This window comes from Manduca sexta, chromosome 25 (genome assembly GCF_014839805.1).
Source record: "Manduca sexta isolate Smith_Timp_Sample1 chromosome 25, JHU_Msex_v1.0, whole genome shotgun sequence".
NCBI classification, from domain to species: domain Eukaryota; kingdom Metazoa; phylum Arthropoda; class Insecta; order Lepidoptera; family Sphingidae; genus Manduca; species Manduca sexta.
In genome coordinates, this window is record NC_051139.1 from 13,720,628 (window position 1) to 13,742,133 (window position 21,506).

At 34.2% G+C, this 21,506-nt stretch overlaps 1 protein-coding gene across 1 annotated transcript in view; it reads right to left on the reverse strand.

Annotated features, from left to right (window-relative positions):
* Positions 1-18,871, reverse strand: part of LOC115441457 (dynein beta chain, ciliary) — a 34,513-nt gene extending 15,642 nt beyond the window's left edge. Inside the window, exons 1-45 of the mRNA XM_030166249.1 lie at positions 18,559-18,871; positions 18,300-18,457; positions 17,810-18,032; positions 17,169-17,321; positions 16,795-17,006; positions 16,193-16,708; positions 16,007-16,117; positions 15,770-15,924; positions 15,319-15,508; positions 14,919-15,180; positions 14,678-14,826; positions 14,326-14,537; positions 13,614-13,899; positions 12,849-13,127; positions 12,414-12,549; positions 11,807-11,988; positions 11,529-11,687; positions 11,100-11,273; positions 10,871-11,016; positions 10,664-10,790; positions 10,372-10,401; positions 9,842-10,087; positions 9,359-9,583; positions 9,029-9,255; positions 8,810-8,951; positions 8,052-8,464; positions 7,574-7,709; positions 7,323-7,457; positions 7,122-7,252; positions 6,699-7,032; positions 5,863-6,575; positions 5,340-5,641; positions 4,858-5,012; positions 4,557-4,693; positions 3,798-4,264; positions 3,605-3,720; positions 3,346-3,507; positions 2,929-3,128; positions 2,489-2,645; positions 2,073-2,261; positions 1,700-1,939; positions 1,422-1,612; positions 1,057-1,226; positions 362-624; positions 45-165 (exon numbers count right to left, since the gene is read on the reverse strand). Coding sequence (XP_030022109.1) covers positions 45-165; positions 362-624; positions 1,057-1,226; positions 1,422-1,612; positions 1,700-1,939; positions 2,073-2,261; positions 2,489-2,645; positions 2,929-3,128; positions 3,346-3,507; positions 3,605-3,720; positions 3,798-4,264; positions 4,557-4,693; positions 4,858-5,012; positions 5,340-5,641; positions 5,863-6,575; positions 6,699-7,032; positions 7,122-7,252; positions 7,323-7,457; positions 7,574-7,709; positions 8,052-8,464; positions 8,810-8,951; positions 9,029-9,255; positions 9,359-9,583; positions 9,842-10,087; positions 10,372-10,401; positions 10,664-10,790; positions 10,871-11,016; positions 11,100-11,273; positions 11,529-11,687; positions 11,807-11,988; positions 12,414-12,549; positions 12,849-13,127; positions 13,614-13,899; positions 14,326-14,537; positions 14,678-14,826; positions 14,919-15,180; positions 15,319-15,508; positions 15,770-15,924; positions 16,007-16,117; positions 16,193-16,708; positions 16,795-17,006; positions 17,169-17,321; positions 17,810-18,032; positions 18,300-18,457; positions 18,559-18,871 — 9,745 coding nt within the window. The remainder of the gene's footprint in view (positions 1-44; positions 166-361; positions 625-1,056; positions 1,227-1,421; positions 1,613-1,699; positions 1,940-2,072; positions 2,262-2,488; positions 2,646-2,928; positions 3,129-3,345; positions 3,508-3,604; positions 3,721-3,797; positions 4,265-4,556; positions 4,694-4,857; positions 5,013-5,339; positions 5,642-5,862; positions 6,576-6,698; positions 7,033-7,121; positions 7,253-7,322; positions 7,458-7,573; positions 7,710-8,051; positions 8,465-8,809; positions 8,952-9,028; positions 9,256-9,358; positions 9,584-9,841; positions 10,088-10,371; positions 10,402-10,663; positions 10,791-10,870; positions 11,017-11,099; positions 11,274-11,528; positions 11,688-11,806; positions 11,989-12,413; positions 12,550-12,848; positions 13,128-13,613; positions 13,900-14,325; positions 14,538-14,677; positions 14,827-14,918; positions 15,181-15,318; positions 15,509-15,769; positions 15,925-16,006; positions 16,118-16,192; positions 16,709-16,794; positions 17,007-17,168; positions 17,322-17,809; positions 18,033-18,299; positions 18,458-18,558) is intronic.
* Positions 18,872-21,506: the final 2,635 nt, after the last annotated feature.

Consider the following 21,506-nt stretch of genomic DNA (forward strand, 5'->3'; position numbering starts at 1 on the left):
TGCAATTAAAATTGTCGTGACGTAACAAAATTTGTAACTCTTACCAGGTTCAAACTCCGAGTCTTTGAGATAGGGCTGTATGGCTTTGATGACATCGGGATGGATATTTTCTTTATCGTAATGAATGAGTAATTCCAAAAATACGTCCACTTTTGCCATCATTACCTGTTGAACAACTTTTAAATGAAGTCTTGTTTGGTTTTTCAGTTCAAAAACAGTAGCTTTACATAATGTATGGATTTCAACTACGAGTAAACATAACCGCAAAAATTAAACTCTACGACTCGAATTTTGTTAGTTTCTACGCAGTCTCTAAGATAGCTTTTGTAAATAAGGCACTAATTTCTACACAAATAAATACCTTAGCAGATTTCCAGCTCCTGTCCTTAGGTATCTTACCACCTGGAGCCAGCAGCACCATCACAGCAGCTGTGACATTCGTCACGGCTCCAGGAGGAGAGCCGAAAGACTTCAATTCAGTGAGATTTGCCTTGTTCAAAGTGTTTAAAGCTTCTTGAGCTGCTACGAGAGCGGGTTCTGCTTTAATAAGATCTTCCTCGCAGTCTTTCTGTTTCTTTGATACCTCTTCTGCTATAACAGCTACTTTCTCTTCTTCCTCATCAGCTGTATAGTATAATATAGTATTCATTACATTATTGTACTTTTAGATATTGTTATTATTATGCATATTGTGCCTTACTTCTTACTTTCGAATTTGTTTGGATGCTTATTAGGAGTAAACGCAATAAAACCATGACTATGAAATATTAAAATATGGGCTACTTTTTGTCCCGGTAATTATCGTAGGAAAAAATGTTTTTTTTATCTAATTTTCCGAGTATATGTGGTGCCACCGTCGCACGCATGAGACTACGAATCACTACAGTGATTTAGGATTTTTTTAATGGAAAAGGCTTTTCTAGATCTTCAAGCCAATAATATCACCTATTATGCTATATTTTATACATTTATATTATGGTCTTTCCAAAGCACATGACCAATAGTCAATAAGATATATTTTGTGAAAATATTAATTTGCACCATTTGACATCATACCTAGAGCTTTTTCGCTTTGTACTTTGGCAGTTTCAACTCCAACCATTTCGATAAGTTTGTCCGCGGCTTCGTTCTTTTGCTGCAGTTCTATTTCTTGTATAGCGAGTTTTGCTTTGAGTTCGTCGACTTGTGATGCTGTACTGCGAAGCTTTTCCAACCCATTCTCTAACCTTATGAATAAAGTTATAATACCATAATATATTCCTGTAATACTTTGTTGCTTTGAAAAGAAATGATGATTGTTTTTATTTATTTAGCAAGTCGTTCATTAATCATATTTAGTTACATTTAATATACTTCTATCTAACTGATAATTAGAAGGCATAAGCAGAATATTACAATTGATTAATAATTATAATAGTTACCTTGTTATCTTAGCTCTGAGTTCATCTGTTTTCTGATTTACCAATTTCGCGTACAAACTAATCTGTTCTAAATAACTCTTTGGCGTCGTATAGTTGTATCTTCTCTCATTCGCCAAATACGCTTTCGATATTGTGTTTACTGAAGTGTGGACATAAGCCATGAATCTTGATATAGAATCTTTTAGTGTTATCTAAAAAGATATTAATCAAGTAATCAAAAACATTATCCATAAACAGAATATTGTTAGTTGCGAGATGAAATCAAATTTGTTCCTTACAGGTAAAACGTGCAGCTCCTCCAGGAATCTCATGGAGACCGACACCAGCGCCTCCTGCGGCCACTCATGGAACCAATTGATCGAAGTGCAGTTAATCAGTGCGGGGAACTTTCTAGACCTCACACGTAGAGTAGAACCAACGGGTGAGAAACACAAAACCACTTTCAACTGCTTTCGAACTCGATCGATAAAAAATTTCCAACATATCTCTCTTGTGTCGGGTAGACCTGCGCCTTTAACCTTAAATATTGGATTATATTAATTAAAGACGATGCTTTAGGAATCATAAATTTAGACCTATCCAATTGTCAATTGCTTTGTGCCTATTTTACAAGTAAAACATAAAAAAAAACAAATGACCTAACATATTTACCTCATTCCTAACTCCAGCAATTATATTTTCTATCTCATCATCAGGGAATAAGTCAGCAATTTCTCCAGATGCGAGCAAATCATTGATCAGTACTAAAAATTGTTCGTTTGCAACCTGAGCGTCGGTCATTAAGAACATTATACCAACATTCTTCAGACCAGTTTTTATATACAGCCCTGATAATTCATGCTGAAATTATAACCTTCCGTTGAAAGATGTCATAATATTCAATATTTTTTGTATCAATAAGCTATACAACGGGGTCATAATATTGTTTATAGCCTCTACATTTAGAGCTTTCTAAGAGAAAGTAGTGACTACCAGTAAGAATAAAAATCTCACTACTCATTTAGGTATTGTAAAAGCCTTATTTACTTAGAAAGAAGTCACTAGACACTAGATAACTACACATATACCTTCAAATCAGACACTCCATATCCTTTCTTAAGTTGAATTTGGAGAACTTCCAAACTGGCTATGAAAGCCGCAAGGCGTGATAATGATTGCTTCCCTGATCCTCCGACACCGACTAATAATGCACTACCTCTAGGGCTTTCCAGAATTCGGCTTATTCTAACAATAACCAAAATACATATTAACTACACAAGTGAATATGTCATATTATCTTCTCAAATTGTTAAAAAAAAATACTAATATACATAATAATAAGTACATTGAAAAAAAATTACCCTTTGACATGAAAGCTCACAAAAAAATTCACAAGAAACCATGGTTCCTTCATGAGACAAACAATATTACAACGAACTATTTTACTACAAAACTCTTTTTTATTTATTATAAGTTACTGTGTTAGTAGTTAGATTAAAAATTTGTTAGTTACAAAAACTCTAAATACCTGCAAATATGCATCATAGCATCTTCAAACAACACCAAGTTCATGGCCGCGATGAGATCATTGTAGCTGGCCATCGCTTCGGTCAGAAGTTTGTTCAGTTGTTGCCACGAGGCTATGGGCATGTACTTAGGCTCCCCGATGCCCCCCGCGAAATGACAATAGATGTTTGGACGTTCGAAGACTACGCCTTCGTCGATGTCCTAAAAGATGGGAATTGAGGAAGCTCAAAATTTAGAGACTATATAGGAAACAATAAACTAGAAGGTTTTCATGTCTCATGGTATGTAAAACAAAATTCCGTTTCAGGTATAGGAAAATTGTTTTGCGAAAGAAAAGACCAATATCAATCAATGTTTGATCTAATAATCCAATCAAAATATTAAGGGACAGCAAAAAGTTTTATGTCAAAATATCTACCTCGAAATTCTTCTTACACATATCGATTTGCATTTTCAAAAATGCATCGATATCTTTTTCTTCTGTAAGTTTATCTCCATACACGCGATGAGTTTCATGCATCCATAAGCGTATTATATCTGATGGATTCACTAAACATTCGTTTGTACTAAATAAAAGTCCCTGCGACAGAACATAGTGAATTAAAATTACAATATAATTTTTTTCATATAAATAATACTTAACAATTGGAAAAAATAAGGAAATTAAATATACCCACTTGGAAAACATTAGATAGATCCCTCAAGTTAAAAATGTAGTGAAACTTAATTGCAGTAGGTAAAAATACTTGAGACACTTTGTTGTGGAGCCCAACCGTCCCCCTTACCACGTTAGCTGTAAAACGAAACTTCAGTAACAAGAAAAACAAGAAAACCTAGACTTAATTATAACAAAAAAATAAGAAGAATTACCTGATAATTTAGCCACCTGAGGATTGATCTTCAACTCTGGGTTAGTCAAATGTTGGCTCAAAATCGAGTGATAGATATTATTCAACGCCTCTCCATTAGGAAAGCTGATGGCAAACACGCAAAAATGCCGTTGCAACCTTGGATTGATAGTAAAACTCCCAGAGGTAGGGTTCATACAAGACACGTACTGGGTATTGTGAATGTCTTTAAGGGTCAATTTAGTTCTATCATACCAATGATTGTAGTCTAAATGCTGACGTATGATTGTATGAGGTTGGACTGTGCCATAAGTATCTACTTCTGGCATGTTCATATCGTCTATGAAATATATGAGCGTCTTGTTTCCAGGAGGACCGTAGTTCCGACCAGCTTTCTTCTCCAAAGGTTTTTCTAGAACTTTCTGGAGCATCTCTGATGTTGTGTAGAAGTTGAACGGTACTGACTGGATTGCATAGCTTTCTGCCAGGCTGTAAATTATAATTACAATTTTGTGGTTTTAGAGGAAGCGTTAATCGTGGGTGACCTGACATTATAATTATTAGATTAGTTGAAAGTTATGTTTGCTGTTTATAGGGATATAATTTTAACAATCAATATTGATATTAATGAATAGCTTAAGAAACATGAAGTGCATGGTTTTATAGCATTTTATATTCGGTGGATCATTTTCTTTTGGATTAATATTAGCATAATGGAGTTACCGAAACAATATAAATAATTTGTGCTGGTCTCTCAAATTAGGACAGTAAATTCAATTACCTCTGCAGTTTCTCGTTTACAAGTACAGTTTTACCACATCCAGCACCTCCTACCAACATGACTGGGTGACGGTTCTTCATGAGCAAATCGAGAAAATATCTCACTCTTATCGTTTCGGCTGTTGGAACTAGAACAGCCTAAAAAAAGACCAACTCGTTTATGGGTTCTGCGGATCTTTAAGGATTTTCGTAATGAATAATATTATGGTCAATGATTTTAAAAAACGACAATACGGAATATATTACCCTAAGTATACAAAATAAAAGAAAATAAATCGTTTCTTTTGTAAAATGTCAAATACCTGCAGAGGTATATCAGTATCCAATTCAAATTTAGGAATCTTTTCCACCCAAGGCGTGAATTGTTTTGTTTCAGAATCAATGTAGAAATCAAACACCGTGCCTCCCGGAGGGAACTTCACTGTCTTGAACTCGTTCAACCACCATTTTGTGAACTCTGCAATATGAAACGAACAAAATATTACGAATTAAGATTTCAAAAAGATTTTAACAAAAAAATTTACCGCCTTCATAAACCAAAAAATAATTTAAAATTACCTATAAACCAATTGTTAGCAATTTTTGACTCGATGACCCAAATAATAAAGAATTATCAAAATCAGTTCACTCAGTCTCAAGTTCTGAGGTATAGTCGAATTGAGAACTACCTACTTTTTTTTGATTTGGTTAAAAATACCAGTGAAACCACTTCCAATCATACATTTACATTGAAAAACATTCATTACATGGAAATTGTAATAAAATATTATTTTGATGTCCTTACCAACTCTATAATCAATGGTAGTATCTTGAAACATCGCCGAACCAAATGCCCAAACGCAAGCGAATACGAAAAATATATCGTGCCATTCCTTAGGGCATTCTGGAGGTGTATTCTCTGGAACTAGCAAACAATCTAGCAGATGACAGAGCATCTGCACATGCGCCATGTCAGCTATAGGAGTTATTTTCTTAAACCTGTTCCTCACAGTTTCTAAGCAAGGTGGTATGTATTTGTCGAAGAGTATGACGAGATTCGATTTCTCTGCAGGTATCTTCCTTGTCTCAACCCAGCTTGTTACGTATCTGTTAGAAATTAAATATATAAATAAATGAGATAACCTTTAGTTAAAATTAGACCAGATCAGTGCATTAAATCATTACTTGTGTTTTTCAAGAAGAAATAATTGTTAAGTAAAGCATTTAAATAACAAAACTGGAAGCTGCGAAGTGTTCGAAATATCTGGAGAAAATTAAAATATTAAAAACTCGTTACAATACGAAGAATAAGAAGAAGACGAACTTACGGATTCCATCCCAAATCCTGCGGATTGATATACAAGATTCCAGCTCTGGACACTGTAGCTGGAGTTGCAGTACGGAGATTAGATATCTCAAACATCAACCTCATAGTCGGAGTCAACGCAATTCTCTCGTTACTAGCCAACGTCAGAATTTTATTATCATCCATGACCGTATTCAGCGATTCAATCCACATTGGATCAATATCACCGTCAAGTACAATCCATTTCGGATGCTCTCCAACTAGATTCGCTTGGTCTCTCATAATGACAGAGAATAAACCATCCTTCCATTCTCTTGTTGCTGGATTTATTATGCCAAACAATTCATCATTAGTAACTGCTTTAGGATTTAAATCGTTGAAAATTGGTTTCTTTCTAAGATTCTGGTATGTTTTAAACAGCGTCTTCCACACTTGAGTTTTGCCTGTACCAGCATTGCCTACTATGAATACTGAATGGCGTACTTCCAACAATTCTTCTAGTTGTACTACTTTTAATATGAAATTATCTTCGGGTTGTAGTAATAAATCCATTGCAGCTTGTTTGACTGTTCTTTCAAATTCTAAATCTCTTTTGCGCGGAACCTCGAGCGCAGGGAAAAGATCGCCAATAAGTCCCATGAAAACTGGCATGTCGTCTGTTATTATTTTTGGGATATTGAAATCTCGAAGAGTTCGCATTAACACTTCTTCTTCCGGCCTACCAGGATCGCCTCTCTGACGGAAGGAATATACTAGCATTTAATTTGTTTCTATTAAATTTTATTCATTTTAAACACTTCATACAAGTCGATTTTTATAGTACTAAACATTAAACGGATCCAAAATTGTTTAACTTACTTTTAAAGATCCAGCTACGACTAAAACTGACTTTATAGCTCTCAGACCCCAGTCATAATGATCTTGTTTCGATAATAGCTCTTTACACAAAGTATACAACGTAATGAATTTCCTTGCTAAAATCTTAGCATCTTGGAAACCCTCAGCAACCAACATGATTTCGCAAATTAATTCGAAGTCAGGTACAACCATAGCGCAAGGTCTAAAGAGAGCTTTAAGATTTTCTGGCAGTTCTGTCCTCCCTGCATACCCTGGGTTCATTGTGATGAAAATACCCACAGTCGGCACTAAGACTATGGTTTCTCCCATGAAGTTGAATTTTTCTTTCTTATCCCTGTAAATGAGTTAAATACTTCAAATATTTTATACAAACTATCCAATATGTCTGCTTTTATGAGTGCGATATGTTTCTTTTTTCCTTGCCTGATAGCATCCTGTACAGATTTTACTTGCACTGCTACAACGGACAATACTTCAACCGAAATTCTGTTGAACTCATCGAAACATCCCCACGCTCCAGTTTGTGCTAATCCTTTGTAAATATTACCACAAGACTGGAAAAAACAAAAAGTAGAAATACATATACCTACATCTGAATAATTTCGAATGATTTTGATACGTTACCTGGTAGTCCATTTGTTCTGAACAATTGAATACATAGACCATGATTCCTAAGGCTCTTCCCAAATCTTTTGTAGTTTCTGTTTTCCCTGTACCGGCCGGTCCTGCTGGCCCACCTCCCATAATCAAATGCAGAGACTAAAACATATAATTTGATATCAATATCAATTTTTAAAAATTCTTCCAATTGTAGAAACAAAATTTCTAAGAAATTGTAAATTGACGAGGAATTTGAATGCAAAATCAATATTTACCTGAGTCAAAGTGATATAACAGCGATCGGTTAACGGTGTTATGACCAGCCTTGGAGTATTGCCCAAATATTCATAACTGTATTTGAACTGAGCGTCGCAAATATTTGCAAAGCAATGCACTTCGGTTTCATCCCATCTAAAATTTAACAATATTTAATATAGTACAATAATATCAACATAAGGCATTACTCTACCTATTGAAGATTTATTTATACACTAAAAGCAATCAAAATGGTGGTATTAACTTAAAAAATATCCCAGACTAATGAGTTTTACCTTGTTATTAGCCTCTGGCGATTTCAAGTAAAACTTTTGCAATCGTTTTTACATCCAATTCGTGCAATTACGTCGTAAGCTATTTGAAATAAAAAGGTGACTAAGAATTATGTCATGATGGTGTTTATAATACACAATGTAGTGTAAATGATAACCTTACACTAAACAGTGCAGATGACGTTTTATTTATTTCTCTCGGAACCTGTGTCTAAGTTGCGACTGCCATTGAAATGCTGAACCAGCTTCCACTTTCCCTTGAATCATCTTGCTCACCACATCTCTTGAATGCACATCAATTGTACAAATTGTCATGATCTTCTGCCTATCTTGCTTACTAAGTTCTCCTATGAGCAAAGAAATTAGCGTGCTAAGTTGCGACAATTGCTTTTTATAGTAATCTTTCAAAGCGTTATCATATCCTTCTTCGAGCCTCCCGAACGCCATGTTCATTTCTGTCGTCCACCAAATCTGTGATCCGCATAAAGACACTTGCGCCATGAAGTCAAACAGCCATTGTTCTCGAGGCTTCTCTTCGTAAGTAACAATAGCCTCGCCAAAATAATGGCGAATTGTCGATCTCATTATATCTTGTAATCTGTTCAGCCATATTTCCACCTAAAAGTTCGTTTAATGTTATGTAGTATGTCACATATAAATAAAAAATGGGTAGGTAACTAATTTTTACAATAATACTAAAACAAAAAAAATGGCGAAGATATAGTCTCAGAAACTTAAGAACGTTTGCTTGATGCGATAGGTGAGTCCACAGCCCTATCAGACACAAATTCAATACTCCGGACTAATATTGAACAGAAAACCCAAATGTCACTTTGCCTATCCCGAGATTTGAGCAGAGGACCTCCGAGCTTTCACCTTAACTACGCTATCGAGGCAGTCGTAAATCCAAGACCACAAAGCAGCTCTAATATTCATTATATTAAATTATACTTAATTACTTACAGCACCAGTACAGTCACAAGTTCCATGGAACGGAACAAGTTCTCCATCCTTCGCAATCATACCCGATGCGGTTTTCTCATTTGGTTTGTCAGTCTCTATGAATTTCAATTTAGCAATTGAATCAAAGAGTTTCGTCAGATGTCTAAAAATAACAAGTAAATATATAACAGTATTCAGTTATGAATTAGATCAAAGGCTTTATTCTTAATTTTGCTTTACCTAATGACTAAATCTGCTTGATTCCCGTTAGACAAAATATCTAACAAATCAGCAGATGACACAAAATAGAATCTTGGGAAGGCCAATCTCTTCGTTTCCAAATACTCTGCTAAAGCTTTCTCGCAAATAATGAGATCCTTTTGAAGACTATCGAGTTTTTCAACTAAGCCATCTTTGTTGGTTCCTTTTACTACATTTGGTGTTTTGGACATATCTTTAGATAAAATCTGCAATATAAGATATAATATTTTAAAACATGTCATCCACATTATAAATATTACTCTAAGTTAATAATTACAACTTATTTATATTTTTAACTACGAGGCTTACTTTGAATTCCGCATCAATTCTATCAAATCTTGCAGAATCGTCAGGCAGTTGTTTTCTTATATCTTCTGAACTCATGAATATGCTTTCTAAATGTGTCCATGTTCTTTGTACTTCAAACCAAAATGTTATTACTTGGTCTGCTATTGACAGTTTTTGCTGCCAAGAGGAAACTTCTTCCAAGAAATGTGCAATAAACTTGGACGTTATTAAGTTTTGCAATTGTACCTAAAACATGTTTGATGAATAGAACAGATTTTTTAAATACAGAGAATAGTTTTCGTCCTCATCAAATAAAATACAAGTTTCCGTTAGATTACTTGAAGAAAGTAAAAAACAAGAATTCAAAATCTCAGGGAAAAAACAACCGAAAACTCTAAGTAATATAGTCGACGCCCATTATAATATTATCATATTTTTTTTATAAAAAATATGGTTTATGTAATCATATCAAATGTGATGCACAGTGTTTTTTTATTGGTTTACCTGATTCTCTTCTAAAGTCTCAATAAGTTCCTCACTCGCCCTAAGTAGTACACAGCCGGTTCTAGTGTGCACTTCTTGTTCAAATTCCATCGCACTCCACGTAGTATTCAAGTCTTTGAGAACTTTCTCCATCGACATCTCTTTTACTGCCTTGTCGACTATATTTTTTACTTCTTCTTCACACTCGTGTAAGTTAAGTGCTAGCAAGTCAGCTAGAGTCGTATTTGCGTCCATGACTATGCGTACCTGTATTTCAATTTTACTTTTAATATATTATAATAAAGTTTTGACTATGTTTAATCTACATCGAAAATATTCTTTACTTACATTTTTCTACTTATTTAATAAATAAGTGCTGTATTAAAAACTAAAAATATTTATTTATCATGCAATATAAATTTAACACCACAGCAAGAGACATGGGCAAAAACACATTCCAAACGCATGCGCATAAAGCAAGGCCTGAATTTCTCATCATTTCTAAATCTTTATATTGTGTATTATGTACAGCCTCATGAAGACATACTTACAGTGAGCTCACGTGGTAATGCTGCTAAGCTCTGTGGAATCAAACATATTTACATTCGAAAAATATCATACACACTTGACGTTGCATAACACTGATTGTATGATACAATTTTTCAGGCACTGAAATTTCACACAAGCATGAGAGCATGCTATCACAGAAGGAACAAAACATGCAAAATGCATGAACACCTCAAACCCATTCAATCCAATTGGAATGTGCAGTAGAAGGTATTTACAAAATTATTTACAGTTTGTTAACATTGTCATTGCGAAAATCCTTAGTATTATCGTCACCTTAGTTGTCCTCATTAATTGATCCCAGTGCCTTTCTCTGATCGCTGGGTTTTGGAGTTCACCAACCGCTCTTAAAGATGTCAACATATTCTTCACAGTAGCTTCTAGATTTATGTAGGTATCCCAGCTGAAATATCGAAATTATGTTAAAATTAGAACGGTTTAAATTTCCCTTAAAACTTTTTAAGGAATTTCAATTATATTAACCTTCTCATTTCCTTATCAAGCAATCGTATTTCTTTAGCGAACTTCTTACACTCAATGTCCATGTTTTCAACATCTATTTTCCTCCACGGCGTTGTTTTCCAATCTTCTATGCTTGTTCTTACAATGTATACGTAATCCCACAGTTGCTAAACATTGATAATTTTAGTAAATCATTAAATACCTAATATGTTGTATATTTTAATAAATATAATTTGTTTGCATTTCTTACCTTTAGCATTCGTAACTCTTTTCTACATTGTTTCAGTAACTTAAACTCTGGAACATTGACTTCAAATAAAGAACCTGACTCTTGAATGCTTTTCATTTCATCTTCTAAGTAAAGCATTTCGAAATCAACTCTAGACATAACATCGTATGGATCATCACATTCGTATTTAAAAAACTGTAAAATAATTAAAGTATTGTAAGAAAGTCTAAAGATACATAAATAATATTAATATTTGATTTATACTATGACAGAGTTAATAATCATAAAATTTTGTTGGATACTACTTTAGTTAGTAATTACTTAGTTCTCAGCAGCCTTCTTTGTTAAAGTGTCTAAATAGAAAAGAATAAAGTGGTAACTTTTTACTAAGTTATCCTTAAAGAAAAGCTGTATTAAAAGTGATGTTGATAGTGTCATTTATGAACTCACCTCGTAGCGTTTAAAAACTTCTCTGTAATAGGTAACATGGGCGTCAAAAGTTGCTATTTTCTTCCTGATACCCGAGACTTCAGCCGCTTGAAGTGGAGCAACTTGCTGTTTAACAGTCAAGGCAAGCTTCTTTGTTGTTTGCCATTGTTCTGGTAATTCCTTAAAACGTAATCGATAATTTTAAATCCCACTAAACCATCTTAAATTAAGAGTATTTTTAAATATACTGGCAAAAAATTCTAAAATATTTCATTAATATTAAGAAGTAAGATATTAACCTGCAATAAAACATTGACTTCTTCAGGTATGTCCATATCATAAAACTTGAGGAGTTCAATGGTCTCTGTTAACGGTTGGAACATGTCGTCGGTGGTGATAGCTCGCTCTTTTACATTCATTAAATATCCCATCACAGTTACCAGTGCATCGTAATCACCTTCCGGTACCGGCTGGAGGAGACCTAAAATGGTTTCAGATTTGTAATAAGGAATAAAGTTAGAACTGTATTTCTTCATTTCTGTGATTTGGAATATGTGAATTTGTTGCAAACTTGTGTAATAAAGACTGTTTTAAAATCATTTAACTGCATTCCAAAAGAAATGACATGTATAATAAAAACATATTTATTGGAAACCTGCTTTTGCTCACGGGTTTGTTGGCGTGAAGAAGTTTTTCGCGATAAAAGTCCCGCTATATATTTACCCAGGATAGAAAGTAGCCTATAACCTTCTTAGGGTCCTAAACTATCTCCAAACCAAATTTCATGAAAATACGTTCAGTAGATTTTGAGAAAATAGATAACATACAAACAGAAAGGGGGACTTTGTTTTATAATTCATAGATTCTGAGGAATATTAACTGTACTGTTTTACAAACTATAAATACCTTCATCTGCCTCCCGAATGAAGTTGCCCAAGTCACTTAAGCTAGATGTTACATTATTTACTAAATGTTCTTTGTACATATTTCCCCATTTTCTCACTGTGTTCAACAAAGCTTGACGAAATGGTCTTATATCCACCTAAAAACCAAACGTAAATATTGTTCATATTACATAAAATTCTTGATAATGCTTACTCAACGCGTATCAGTCATGCTGGTACTGCAGCAAGAAGCTACATGAGGGTTCCTATTGTTGGCACAATAGGTATAATTGTGTTATATTTATTTACATTTTATTTTTTATTTTATTTTTTTATCTTCTTTATTGTACATGTTATATTGATGTTGTCCCAATAATACAATCTTTCTTTCTTTATTTTTCTTTCTTTCTTACTCAAAACGTCAAGGACTACCTACAAACAGGTAATTGCTAATTACCTGGAACCAGCTATTAAAGACTTTATAGGCTTCCATGTCTTCAATGTCCATGAATAAGTTTTCATAATGGTCAATCTGTTCTCTAAAAGCCTCCATTTTGGGAGGGCAAGGCGTTGGTCCCACAGTATCTTTTTCTTCAGTACCAATTCTGTCAACTTCATCAACGGACAAAATTCTACCGTATGTCAAGAATATCTCCATGATCGCGTCACGTTCTTCTAACCAGAGGTATGAGTAGTTTTCGAAAGTTTTGCAGAAGTCATTGGCATCTTCTATCACCTGAGAAAATTGCAAAGAACTGATTTTTTGTATGTCCGTAAGTAGAAGAAAAATCTATGGATTCCAATATTTTTTTTATTTTTAATATATTTTAGGAAGTTAAGGACTCCTAATAAGAATGTCTGTAGATTTATTTAATTATTAATAATAATATCAGCCCTGTATTATATACTTACCCACTGCTGAGCACGGGCCTCCTCTACTACTGAGAGGGATTAGGCCTTAGTCCACCACGCTGGCCTAGTGCGGATTGGTAGACTTCACACACCTTCGAAATTCCTATAGAGAACTTCTCAGATGTGCAGGTTTCCTCACGATGTTTTCCTTCACCGTTAAAGCGAACGATAAATTCACACATGATTTTTTAGAAAAGTCAGAGGTGTGTGCCCTTGGGATTTGAACCTGCGGACATTCGTCTCGGCAGTCCGTTCCACACCCAACTAGGTTATCGCCGCTACTATTTATTTAATTAAAAACTGTATTTACCTTCTCAATACCACTAAGGATTTCTTCTTTCATCTCAGCAATGTCATCATTTCTCACGATTTGCTCTTCATAGGTCTCATTTTTCATTGGATCTATTCTTTCAATAAGAGTGGACATTTTTAATATATCGTCAATCAAGCTTTTGATCAAAGCCATAAATCCTTTCTCGTCATTTGGATCGAGGCTTGGTGCAAAAACCATATCAGGATCTAACAGTTCTAATTGAGCTTCTAACAACGGTGCTAATTTGTTCTTAGGATTCATGTGTTCAGTTATATAACCCAAGCTGAAAAGATATAAATTTTGGTGCTAAGTAAAATAAGCTTCATAATCTATGGCGATAACTCTTTCCCAAAATTTACTGAAACTTATAACATATTCGATGTCTTTAGTAATATAACTCTTACTTAAATAAATTACTAAGAGGATAAGTAATGGATTGAGAATTCAAGTTACGAAATCATCATCATCATCTTCATCAGCCGTAGAATGTCCACTGCTAAACATGGGCCTCCCCCAAAGATTTCCAGATCGAACTATTAGAAACGACCCACGTCCAGCAACCTCCTGCGACTCTTATTAGATATTCTTCTGTCTACGTCGTGGATGGACGTCCGACGCTGCACTTGGCAGTTACGTAATATAAATGATTAAATTATTGTTGAATAACTTTCATACACTATCTTAATGAATTTATTACTAAAATGTATACCTGCATGCTATGGACTTAAAAAGTGCTTCTTCCATCAAATTATCGACGAAGGCCACATAATTCAACCAAATAGCACTATCCTGGTTATTTTGCATATTAAAAAGCTCCATATTCTCTTGGAGAAGCTCATTAATACGCTGCGCTGTATTTTGGATATCAGAATAACGTTTGCTCCTTTTTTCAGCGCGGTCTTCTAAATTTAGTAACGTATCCTGTAATTATTTTTTTACTTATCATCTAAACTTTATCAATTAGTGTTACGTATTTACGTATCCTGTAATTATTTTTTTACTTATCATCTAAACTTTATCAGTTACTGTAATTCATTTTTATAAAAAAAACGTTCCTATACCTTTTTACCCTCTTTTCTTTCAAATAACGGTTGCACGGACCATTCTTTCATAACCAATTTCATTTCCTTAAGATTATCTTGAATCTTCGACATTCTTTGATACAAACTGCCGACTAACGTATGAAGATCTTGCAAATAGTTCCACAAGTCTACAACAATAGCAATATTTAAAAAAATACTTTTTTATATACGGTTATTTAAAATTTATCGAGATTTTTCTAATGTTTAGGTAATATATCACCTTTAGAGTTCCAATTCAACTGATTCTGCGCCATTTCGATTCTCTGATCAATTGCTTTTATCTCATCTACTACTAAATCGAACTCTACTTTTTGGCTGTTCTTTCTTATTTGATTATACCAGTCGATAGTAATGCCAAGGTTTATTCGGTACTGTCTGTATGTCTCTCGTATGTCGAATATGTCCAGACTTTCTTTTGGTAAAGTATTTGCTACATCTGGATTATTGCGTAGATGATCAACTTCTTTTAGGATGTCTAAAAGCTATAATAATAAATATTATAAACTAGCTTAATCTAGAGCAAGAGAGACATATCATGATTTTCATAATTTCATAAAAAAAAATCATTTTCCTACGTTAATATATAAAATGCTATTTTAGAATTGTAAAATCCTTCTTACCGCCGGATTAAAATTTAAAACCAAATCAGACCCATGTCTTGCTAGTATCATGTTATTTGTCTTCTCTTCGATAATTTTAGGTATATTGATGGCCCAATTGTTAAAATATTTCTTTTTGAATTCATTTATTTTCTCCATAAGCTCTTCGTGTCTAATGAAAATTTTCTTCGCCTCATCCGTACCCTTTATCCTAGAGATGAAAATTATGCTGTATACATTAAGATCTACTTCTACCTTTCATAAGAAATGTGAAAAAAATTTACTATAGTAAAATGTAACATAATTTCGATCATTCTACAAAAATCTACAGAGATTGAAAAGTGAGGAAACTTGCGAAACTACAGTGTTATGAATCATAATGAAAAACTCTCACAACATGAATCGATACAACTATAGAAGATGTTAAGCCAAATAATCAGCTTTCGCAATTTGCCCCACCCAGATGACTTACGGGTGCGGCAAATTGCGAAAGCTAGCTATAGGCTTCGAGATCCTTGTAGCTAGCGTGTTCATGAAGAGAAGTCCTCCGGCAATGGGCGGGAAGAAGGTGTCTATCTCCATCACTCCATACTTCTCGAGACGATGCGTTTGCTCGTTGAATAGTTCCTAAAACACAAATAGTTTTGCGAAAATTTCACGTAATAAATACTGCATTTTGGTTATTGGAATATATTTTTATTAAACTCACTTCGCAAGTAACTATTTCCCTCTCAAGCATAACTATGATTTCAACGTATTTTGCTGTAAATTCATTTCTAATAAGAGGTCGATCCAAAACAGACCCAACAATTTCAATCAACTGGAAATAAAAAAATAAATAAGTAATCATGTAAAGTATGTCGAAAATACGCACTGATAATGAATTATGAATCACCTTGAATATCGATTCTAAGGTGGAGCAATTATCGAATGACTCCACCAAAACAGTCGACAGTTTTAAATCCAAGTCGATAATGTTTTCTTGAAATTCCTTAAAATCTTCATTAAAAGTTTCGTCATCGGGGTCTAGAACATCATATGATTTGGAAGCAAATGCATGGAAATAACCTTCAAATTCCGCTGAAATTTCTCGTATTTGTCCACCGAGGATACGGCCTTTCATACCCCCTATTTCAATCTTCTCTAACTTTTGAAACTCTAATACGGTTTTGAAAAACCACTGTATCGTATTTAGTCTTTGCATAAATTTATTCATTCTTTCAAAAACGAAATTTGGATGGAAAGTCCATGGAACCACCCTTCTATCGACGAAGTATTTAGGCAAATTATCTTTAAAATATTCGAAGGTGCTCCTAAATTTCTTTATAATATCTATTGTGACTTGGATACGCTGAGTCGCTTCGTCTATATCACTGTGGAATAATGTAGTAGGATCCAAACATTTCTTGGCCTATAAAAATAGAGTAATTAAATTAAGTAGTTCAAGATTTTACTATATTTTTTCTTGTACGTATAAATTTTATGATCCTTTATTACCTGATATATAAGCAAATTGCATATTTGCTTCAAAAGAACCATAAGTTTAGAAGAACTGCAGTAGTACTTAGAATCTCTCCACACCATACAAATTACATGAAACAAGGGTCGGAAGAGAGGCTGACTCTCTGTGAAATCTGTATCCTCCAAGGCTTGAAAATGCTTCTCTAATGGTCTTAGATAAAGATCAATTTCGCGTGCTTCAGCTAGTGCTACAATTTTAACAAATTACAATTAGTCCTAAAATTCCTTTTTTATGACGACTCTATTTTTCTTAAACTTATTATGAATCTTGATATGATATGCATCATAATAATCACAAAATATGTCTATTTTGCGCAACATACTTGACAGCAAATATTTCCTTTACAAACCTGATACGATATTCTTGAAAAGTCGACTAAAGCAAGGATAGTATGCCGACGTGGTCTTTTCTAGTATGACGGCCATGCACCTCACCCGCTCTGTCCGCAATTGATCGTAAATGTAATTCAAATTGCTCAAACGTGACTTCCAGAATGCAAGCTCTGCAAATTATAATCATATAACTAATCGGGAACTTGCCAATTATCGTAAATAATTACTATAATTATCTTCAAAACAATATTTCCGTTTATTTTAAACTTCTGAAAACTACTTTTGTAAAGTTCTGCACGATTTACAATGTATTCATTATAACTGTAATTAAAGATCTATTAACACCAAAATATTAACTACGTCCAATTTATATTGATAGTTCATGATCCGACTATTTGCACCTGTTTTTTGACCACTCAACCGGTCATTTATTAGTGTAAAGAATACTCATTTAAATCCTTCTGTGATTAACGGATGGATAGAGAATGAGTTAAATATGAAATCAGACACATATTCCTTATCGAAAAAATTAAATAACAATAATTACCTGAATAAAATGAATTAAATCCAGAACTATCTAATTTACAGCATACGTATATCACTACTCGTATTAAAATCTTATGATAGCATAGGTTATTTTAAAAATATATACACTTACCCACTGTAGGCAAAGGATTTTGTCCATTATCAAAAGCTGCTCCAGAATCTTCCATCATGACGTCATTGATCTGCTGAGCCCACTTGATGACCACGCCTTCGATCGCACTCTTCAAATAAAGATCTACTTCTTTTCCCTTTAATAATTCCTTTTCAGCTTCATGAACCAATTCGACTCCTACAGGCATTGGGAGGACCGTCTGCCCGTTTACTTTACCTTTTACCTAAATAAAAATCGTTTTTTAATCTATCAATTTGTTGATATACTGTATTGATAGATGTTTGTTGTAATACTATCAGCATCTTTCGAAATGCTCAGATCAACTGCATCGAGCTTTGTCACACACTAACGACCAACATGTGACGTAATAGTTACCAACTATCTGTGGTGCATTAGCAGAGTCGGAAAGGGTCAAACTCCTGTTAAAATAGGGACAGCCCGTAGGTTAATATTATACGTGGGCTGATAAGTATAATGTGTCATTACTTACCTCATATACAGTACTTTTGAGATTATGTATTTGTTTTAAGATATCTTGAGATACGACCAAAGGCCATCCCTCATGATTCAGTGGATTAGAGAGGAGCGGTACGAAGACTTCGTCTACTAGTGCAGCCAATTCATCGATAAGCCTTGGTGCTAAGTCACCTAAAATTTTTATGAAAATAAATAGCATAATATGCTCTAAAATTCCAATCTATCTTAAACTACTAAACATTTTAATGATTACTACCTCGTAATTTACTTACCGAATACGACCATTTCACAGCAGTTTTCTTTAGGAATGACATCTGGTTTCTTTTTGACGAAATAAACAGCTTTATTTTTTAAATAGCAAGGAAATGATATTACGGGTATGAGCTGTGCTGCGTGAGTCAATGTGACCACTAGGAGAATCGGAAATGGTTTATCAACGAAATCTTTTAACGTGGAGCGGTGTTCTTCTATACTTAGCACTCTCATCCATTTCTCAGGCTTTAGTTTCAGCGATTTAACAGCGTAAGAGCCAATGAATTCGAATCTCGGGTCTTGGTTGGAGGAAGAAGGTCCTGGTTGATCCATTTTTTTGAAGTCAAGTCATTTTGGAGGTTGATGAGGAACAAGCGACCGTCACGGCGGCCGGAGACTTTTTGATATTCTACGACGGTAGAGCCAAGTAAATGGCTAGTCACGCAAGTCCCAACGGCATGCCATTATGGAACGATGTCTCCTTTGTAACGAGCAACGGCATTGCTATACGAAAATAGATTACTAGTAAGGATAACAAAATATTTTTTTAGAGGGAAAATACTTTCGTGAATTTAAATAATTCTATGTGTTCTAGTTTCCCTTTAGAAGTTAACATAAAACATAATTAACGACACCACCGCACAATGTTATAAATCATAGATAGCGGTTACTTTCAAATAATTGTAGGTTTAGTAATTGTTACCTAGGCTTTACTTGGGTAACCGGTCCTAACAAGCCTTTACAATAAAGTCATTAGTTAATTGCATAACCTTTATTAATTGATAGAATATAATTTAAACCTATAAACATAGTTTAATTTAAAGATATCTAGCGTTGTAATTTGTGTCCGATATGAAGATAGGCTCGTCCCCAATGACATCATAAGACAGATATAAAAGTATGTATGTAGGTACCTACTAGTTGCAATTCTGTCAAACCCTTCGTGAAGAATTGGGTGGACATATTTTATATTAATTTCCAATATAAACCAAGTAACAATCTCACACACAACTTAAAGCTTTCGAAACCCTCTCATTCCTCGTTCTACCTCATTTTCTAGATTTCAACATCAATAATTTTTCCATCACCGCCTTACATTTCTTGATAGCCATTCTATTTTGCTAACGATACCGTTCGACAGTAAAATGAGCAGGAGCGCGTACCAGGGCACCGGCGCGCCGCCCCGCGCCACCAGACAGCAAGATGACACTCGCGACGTCGCCCGAATAAGGTCAACTGTCGCTACTTCCAAATGCGATAGAAGTTAGAAGAGGTAGCGGGGTAGACAGCGGTCGTAGTTTAGGTATTTGCTATTAAAAACTTATTTTAGTAAGTACCTACGTTTTCAAGTTGTGTATTCCGCGCACATAGTATATTTATAGTCTTAACTCGTTTTCAATGAAAGCTTTTGTTCAAACTAAGAAGTAGGTATATATTTGGTTGATAAGGTTTGCTTTTTTATTTTACAATTTAAATGAATTTATCAATAGGTTAGTCCTTGCATCTTCCCATCAACAAAGGATTAGTGAATAACAATTCTACATTTTAAAATTCTGTCACTTTTATGACTACTCCTCCGCCTTTTACTTGTAATGGTCACATCTCAGTCGTATCATCAAAGGCAAAACTCATTGAACATCTAGCCGGGAAATTCAACTGAAGATATCACGTTCACGACCAATAAACAAACATAACCTATAACTTTATCTTTTTGTATTTTTAGATCATATTTGCACTCATGCAGAATTGATATTAACTTTACATATATTTCAAGTAAGTAATAGTCTTCATTTCATAATAATTCTTGGATTACAGTTTAGTGTAAGGTATTCTTTAAACACAGACAGCACAATCATAAAAAAAAATCTATCAAAATAAAAATTTACTTATTCGCTATCGCTTATGACGGGTTGGCTCTGCTCAAATAAAATATTATTTAACCATGGGACATAATTTGTTCTATCGTGCGTGCAGAAGTACTGGCATATGAAATTAACCACCCTTTGTTTGTAGGGAATTGCGAAGCAAATATATATCAAACGATTAACATAAATTCTATATTTCTAATACCTATACAACTGCACGAACCCACAATAATGTGCAAAACTTTAACAATTGTTGATCTAGATTTGTAAGTTATACTTTGAAGGACATAACAACACGCCTAAGTGAAAGATTTCTCAGCCATCCTTAATGGGATCATATTTTATAGTATGAAATGTGTATAACCCTATACTTCAGGTCAAGACGAAAGTGGTAGCTAAATGCATAGCTTAGCCGTTATATTTGTTGTAAAAATTGACCACTATAATGTTATAGTAAGTACACATATCATCGATATAAAATATTTATTTAAAAACTCATTAGAACGCACTGTACACACGTAGCGTCTCTACAGTAATATAATACGTATCTAGTTATTACAGTATTCTGACGTTTTCGAGACCTTACTCTGTAGAACTTTGGCGGCAAACTCTGGTAGCTTCCAAGCTCTATTTTTGCTATAAAAGTGGGCAATAATGGAATAATAATAGTTGGGCCAAGAGCCATTATCTCGTTCTTCGTGACCCTTAAGCCAACGTTTAATCTTTAGTTTTAGATGAATGGCTTTTAGCTCGATACTTAAATACGAAACAAATAGTTAGGTATTTGAGTAAAACATATTTGTTACAGAAACGGACATCGAGCCTGTCGACCCGTTCCTTAGTAAACTTCTCCCTCACTGCAACGAACCAACCATACTTTAATAACATGCTAGGTTTAATAATAACTATGCTAATAGGTACTAAAATTCGAAGTATTATTTTTCAGTGTAAGTAATCACTGCCGTTTTCTATAAATTATCGTATTATTCTTCAGAATAAACCTACCAAGTCATTTGTAAGCGTGTCAAAAAAAAACTGATTGATCCATCCCCGATGGATTAAAAAAAGCGATTGGGATCGTTTATTGAAAATGGCGGTAAAAG